The sequence below is a fragment of the Phalangium opilio genome, unplaced genomic scaffold (genome assembly GCF_054372755.1).
Source record: "Phalangium opilio isolate 3A_F unplaced genomic scaffold, DU_Popi_V2 ptg000232l_1, whole genome shotgun sequence".
NCBI lineage: Eukaryota > Metazoa > Arthropoda > Arachnida > Opiliones > Phalangiidae > Phalangium > Phalangium opilio.
This window is the reverse complement of record NW_028324223.1, coordinates 2,028,879-2,035,442: the sequence shown is the minus strand read 5'-3', so window position 1 is coordinate 2,035,442 and position 6,564 is coordinate 2,028,879. Positions and strand designations below refer to the sequence as shown.

The window sequence follows — 6,564 nt, the reverse complement described above, 5'->3', positions numbered from 1 at the left end:
TTTTTAAAAAAATTATAAAATTCAAACGACCAGTACTAAAAAAAATGATTTTTTTATTACATTAAATTAAATTAATTATAATTAAGTTAATCATCATCAAATATATGTGTGTGTAGAAAAAAGAATTTCGACGTAAATAGAAGAATCTCATCGCTTTTTATAAGGCTAATTAATAATCACACGATGACGTCACGACGTACCTTGATCACGTGGTGTGTGTTGAATTTTTCAAAGGGAAAGTGACACGCGTATACAAAACCAAAAAAATATACATATACATATTTTTCAAAAATTCGTTTTTTTCGAAAAATATATATTATATTAAATTAGATTAGAAAAAAAATAAACAAACGGTTTAAGACTGATTATTAAATAAAAACAAAAAACAAATTTTTGGATGTGAAAAATTTAAATATTAATATTGAAGTTTGTACTAAAAATATATACATTTCTGGGCCTTGCACTCAAAAAAAGAAAACGAAACATTTACACTCAAAACCAACCAAGTTAGTACTTTTAAGCACTCACTCAATTCACGTTAGTAACCAGTTAACCCTTTTTTTTATTTTTAATTATTTTTTAAAATTTTTCTAAAAAATACAAAAAATTATTTTGAAGATTTATTTTTTAAAATTAAAATTAAAATAAACGAGTGATATTCAAAATTTATACCAAAAATTTGCCTTTCTCTAAAAAGTGAATAAAAAATAACTGAAATTAATTAATTAATTAAATTAAAGAAATTAATCTTCATAATAATTTAGTATTTAATTGTAATTTAAATGGGACCATTTAATAATAATAATTAGAAAACCCGGTGACATTTTTGTTTTAAGTTTGAAAAAAAATTACTACCGCCCAAAAATGAATGAATTTGGTTTGGAGGGAATTCTACTAAATTTTAGGGGGAATTCTACTAAATTTGAATAATATTTTATGGTGTAGTAAAATATATTAGAAATCAAATAATTTACGTGTTTTTTCCATCAAAGTTAGTTGCTTAAATATAATAATAAAAAAGGTAGAACAAAATTTTAATTAAAATAAAATATTTTGTTTACAAAAATAATTTTTTATTTTTTTTTGTAATAAAATATTTTATTTAAAAATTAAAAAAAAATAAAAATTAAAAAATTAGTGACAAGCACATACTGTACATTTTAATGTAAAAAACAAAGGAAATATGACGTAACACGTGTGTTAAAACACTGAGTAGTGCGTAGTTAACGGAATTACGAAAAAGTTGTATTTCTAATTTAAACTTTAGTTCAAAATTTTGAACTAAATATTATTTCTTATATTGTATCTTTTACAAACGCCACCCTGACAAATTTTTCATTCTTTTTACATTATTTGCTTAATTATTTAAGTTGTTTTTAAATACGTAGTATAGTTTTACCCCCAAAAAACAATGTGTTTGTCTTTTTTTTGTTTTATAACTTGATTTGGTTTTCCATTATTTGTTAAAAAAACCCGAAAAAAAAATAAGCAAAGTAATCCGTGAAGCATTAAGTGTAAGATTTTCAGACTCTAAAGAATAAAAAGTGAAAATAATTTCACGTGAGATTATTAAATACGCGTGAAATTACCACCGTTGTATTCGCCGCATCAATACCTTTCCAACGAGTACCTACAAGCCATAGTTTAATTAAAGTTAATTAATCTCAATTAACTTTAATTAAAATGTTAATTTTTATCGTAACCCAGTCGAGTAAATACTCATTTTAAAGCGCTGAACGAGCCAAATTCAATGGCGTCATCGGTTTTAACTTAATTTTAAAACTGGACGCTGAAAATAAATTATAAGCAATTTGGATATTTGTATTGTAAGGTAATATAATATAATTCCGTAGTAGTTTTATACTACGATTTTCACGACCTTTCGTGACGTCACGTCACGTGTGTATTTTATATTCTGGCGTGTTAAAGAAACATCTGCCCCCGTGGAATACTGATTTCCCACAGCCCATAAGAGACTTGAACCGAAAATAATTCATTTATTATTATTATTTTATAGAAAGATGAGCTCGCGCCGAATTCCCGAGTTATCTTCTCAAATTTAACCGAAATTTTCAGGTAAGTTGGGTAATTTTTCGATATTTTTATAATAAATTTTCTGACTTTAAAAATTTATCGCTAAAAGAAACGCCTTAAATTAAAATTCAATTTGAAAATACCAAAACAGTTTACAAGTAATAGCTTTCCAGGAAAATACGGAATACCCGCGAAACTTAGTTAGGGAATTTGAAATGTCAGGGATTAAAGTTGAGATTAAATTGATCAGGTAAAAAATATAACTGGAATTATAATTGAACGAGCTTCAAACGTACCATCCCATCCATATTTGGTTAAATCACCTCTTACAAAGTTAAAATATAAAACCCCAATTTTAAAATATCGTGATTCAAGGTGATAAAGATAGGGCGTATATCAATTGACCCCGTTTGACCTCTTTAGAAGAAATAAATTGATGGGTAATGATTTAAAGATGGGTGTTTAACGTTATGAAAAAAAATCACTTCTTAATTTAATAAGTAATTTAAAAAAAAAATGTTAAAAGTGTCCGACCCCTTGGAAACTTAAGAACACAATAGGTAATAAATAAGTACAGGATGTATTTTTCACACCACCACCACCAACCAACAGGCAATTAATTTAGGAATTTTATTTTATTAACCTTGGGTTAATGGTTAATGTTAACTAAAAAAGGAAATTATAGGGTACTTGCAAATTTATTCATGCATGTTGGCGACACTATAGCGTACTTGTAAATTAATTACGCTTTCCGAAACTACTTGTACGCGCCGCCGGTACAGAGTGGATTAGTTATTTGAGGACAGTGTAGTATTATCCACCTATAACTTAGTAGTTTTTCGAATGTTTAACAATTCAATTTAAGTTACGTATTTTACAATAAGAAATTCAGATAGGGTTGGGGGAAAGCCACTACATTATAGGAGGATAATACTACCATATCCCGTTCGTGTAGCTATCTAAACAAAACCATTAATTTCGTGACCTTCCAATGACATTACATCATAAAACGTGTTATTTTCTGAAATCGAACACAATACAAAAACGTTGTTTCTTTTGTTAGTACGAAAAAAATTTCAAACCAATTTCACTTTCATTAAACTATGACTATATATATATTAAAACCCAACTTTAGAAAGGCCAATAAAAACCGGTTTTTATTTAAATTCCAATGCCTAATAAACAGGCATTCTTAGTATTGGTACACGATGGTTAATGTTAATGTTATTTCATGAAATAGACAAATTGGTTGTATCAAAAAAATTCAAAATTCGAAATTGAAGAGAAAACTTTCTTTCGGTTTATAAAGCTTTTGAACCTGTTTCGAGTAGGTAGGTCCCCCTTCGACCCAAAACGAGCAATCAAAAGAAAGCCGCTCTATTCGTGATAGTCATTTTGAGTAAGATATCTAAGCTGGTAAGAAAGATTTTTGACAAGTCTTTCGCCTTTTGGCAATAGAATATCTATGTACTTGACCATAATATCAACCTAGTTTATTTTAAATTAAAACTTGATTTTCTTTTTAAATTTCGATCATTTCAGATGTGAAAAGGTTTCTTTTTGCCTTTTGTAGAGTATTTTATACCATGGCAAATGACGCTTCACAAACAAGAGCTCGAAAGGTTCATATTTGACAAATTAATATTTATTTATTTACTTGTTAAAATGTTATGGTTCATTCTTGTAGGTTTTCAAATGGCTTCGAGTTTATGTTGTACCAGCTTTGGGTTTAATTTGTACCGGTGCTGGTATCGGTATCGGTTGTTTCATTCGATTATCGTCTCACGATGTCCTGATGTCCGATACGGTCCTGGTACTGTTCTCACTGCCAGGCGAAATACTCTCGCGCATGCTCAAAGTGATTATACTACCATTGGTAGTGTCCTCTACATTCTCTGGTAAATTTTCTGTAATTACTCGCTAGTAATTAAGAAGGCTAATTAAATTAATTGTTTACAGCAACTTGTAGGCTTCCGGCGAATCTACTTGGTAAAATGTCCCTCAGGATTCTACTGTTTTACTTAACTACCAGTTTAATGTCGGCCATTGTGGGGGTATTGAGTGTCTTCATTTTTCAACCGAGTACTTGGGATTTACTGAACGCCAAGACAAACGATTATGTCCAAAATGATAATTATTGGTTATCAATTTTATTGGATTTCATTAGGTTAGTTTACTTTCAATACTAATTACGCTTAATTAACTTAATTAATTGTCTTTAATTATTCTAGAAACCTACTACCCGAGAATTTAATCCAAGCATTCTACCAACATAGTCAAACGGTTGTAATTACCGCGGATTACGTTAGTTACCATTACGAACCGACGGTAACTACCGAAATGTACACGACGGAAACATTTAATACCGACATAAACATGACGGAATTACCAATGACTAATTACGATTACGACTTAATTACCAATCTTACTATGTCATCCGTAATTAACGATACATTTAACTCCACGTCATCACCTATCACCGAATACCTGGGTAGAATCCTTGATGACGGTATAACCGAAAGTCCATTTGAATTTTTCGAAGAAATGGATAAGGCCTACTTAATGTCGTCGAATTTAACGGATTTCAACGTTACTTCCGGCAACGAAAATGTAACGACAACGTCAACGACAGATACGGGGAACGTTGTCAAGGACGTTCTTGAAACAACCAAATTTCTTAACGTGTACAGAAGTGGTCCAAATTTATTGGGTAACGTAGTTTAAAATAACTTTATTTCTCTGTTTTGGGGAATGATCTAGTCACGACTTACACGCAACGCAACGCCAGTGGGGGGTCCTAATTTATCTAATTTGCCGTTTCTAATTGGCGTAGGTCTAATTGCAATGCACGCCGCCTTTGGAATTGCCTCGCGTAACGTCAATAACAAATTGGTAATCCTGGTTGAAAGCTTCTGTACTGCCCTTCATTTGATCATGATTAAAATGTCCCAAGCCATTATGTGGTAAGTAATTATCAACTTAATCATATTTCAGAACATATTTTTAACTATAATTAAGGTATTTTCCTATTGGCGTATTCTTTCTAACTCTAACTGACGTCATGTCAACCGGGGAGGTGTACCCGTTTTCCATGGAAATGGCTCGATTTGCGGCTGCAATGGCTTCGGCCATGCTGTTACACGGAGTCGTGACCTTGTCTCTACTTTACTGGTTTCTAATTAGAAAGAACCCTTTTGTATTTTGGAGACACAATTGGGCACCGTTCCTAGTTGTATTCGGAACCAAATCAAGGTAATTATCGTTAATCTTTGAGTTAGGCTTAAGTATTGTTCGCGTGTTGGGCTGAACGCGACGGGTAACAGGTGGCGATTTTCGTGCCGGTTTATGTTCACCTGTTTCCCGGGCTTTGAACTACGTCGTGTTGCTGTAGCGTAAAGAAGAGAAGGGAAGGGGGTCAGAGGTCAGGAACGATCGTGACTTTAGATTGTTTCTCTTTGGCAATAGAGCCACTAGTCTACCCTTCAGTATGAAATGCTTGGAAGACAAGAGTTCCGTGGACCAGAGGGTCACCAGATTATTCTTGCCGTTAGGGTCGGCCTTGAATTCAGACGGTGACGCCATCTATAGCGCCGTTTCAACATTGTTCTTAGTACAGTTGTCCGGTGTCGAGTTGAATCTGGAACATTATCTATACGTTGGGTAAGTTTGGTAAAAAACTATTTCCGGTCTCAAGAATTGATATGTATTCCATAATTTAGTTTATTATCGTTTGTTCTGAGTTTCACGTCATCAACATTGCATACCAAAGGGATAGTGTACATGCATCAGTTACTAATTGTTCAGATGTCAACTCAACAATTGGCTGTTTTGTCATCCCTTGATTGGATAGGGTAAGTCAGTCTGATAAAACTTGGGGTTTTATTGGTGATAAGGTTGAACATATTTATTCTAGGGGTAGACTGCGAGAAACTGTAAACGTCATCAGTGACGCAGTTGCTGTTTCAGTCACGCAACATTATAGCACGGAGGAGTTGCGCAATAGCGATCCCGGCAAGTACAACTTGGACAAACTTAACAATCAGTTCATACCAAAAACCTACTCCCGAGCATCGACCGATTCTGAATCTAACGGAGAAACTACTTTCTGCGAACGTTTCACCGATGTGTGACGTGATTGAGGACTGTGTCATAGTGTAAGACATGTAATACGGATAACCCTCATGAGTGACTAGTCCAGTGTATTTTCGCTCTGTTCTGTTGTTTTTATCCCCGAACCAAAGAGATTAATTATATTAGGCCTAATAACGCTTGCGTTTTTAATAAAAATTCAAGCTTTCATGCAAACGAAATGATATCTTTTCTGTCAAATCTCCTGTGCAAAGACAAGCACGAACTGATTTGAATTCAAAAAATGGCGGTTTCTCTTGAGAGAATTCAGTCTTATGTCTTGCCCTCATTTCCGTCCCTGTCTTTGAATGTGCTGTGAAAAAAGACTTGATATTTCACATATTTTAGCACTTATTAACATTTTTATAGGAATATATTTTAAATTTTATATTTAATTGATTA

The 6,564-nt window shown here is 32.5% G+C and overlaps 1 protein-coding gene across 1 annotated transcript; it reads left to right on the top strand.

Moving 5' to 3' along the window:
- The first annotated feature begins 2,816 nt into the window (after window positions 1-2,816).
- LOC149612752 (excitatory amino acid transporter 3-like) lies at window positions 2,817-6,322 on the top strand. The gene is made up of 10 exons (XM_089858250.1): window positions 2,817-3,450; window positions 3,577-3,656; window positions 3,722-3,932; window positions 3,994-4,201; window positions 4,266-4,744; window positions 4,868-4,997; window positions 5,053-5,286; window positions 5,500-5,694; window positions 5,754-5,885; window positions 5,948-6,322. The coding sequence occupies exons 2-10, from the start codon at window positions 3,621-3,623 to the stop codon at window positions 6,162-6,164; spliced, it is 1,842 nt and encodes a 613-aa protein (XP_089714376.1). The 5' UTR covers window positions 2,817-3,450; window positions 3,577-3,620; the 3' UTR covers window positions 6,165-6,322.
- Window positions 6,323-6,564: the final 242 nt, after the last annotated feature.

Excerpts from the sequence above, each read along its gene's own strand:
- LOC149612752 (XM_089858250.1), top strand. The coding sequence starts at position 3,621 with ATGGCAAATGACGCTTCACAAACAAGAGCTCGAAAG. Across the intron at positions 4,202-4,265 it reads ATTTTATTGGATTTCATTAG|AAACCTACTACCCGAGAATT; the intron begins GTTAGTTTACTT and ends TAATTATTCTAG. Across the intron at positions 5,287-5,499 it reads GTATTCGGAACCAAATCAAG|AGCCACTAGTCTACCCTTCA; the intron begins GTAATTATCGTT and ends CTTTGGCAATAG.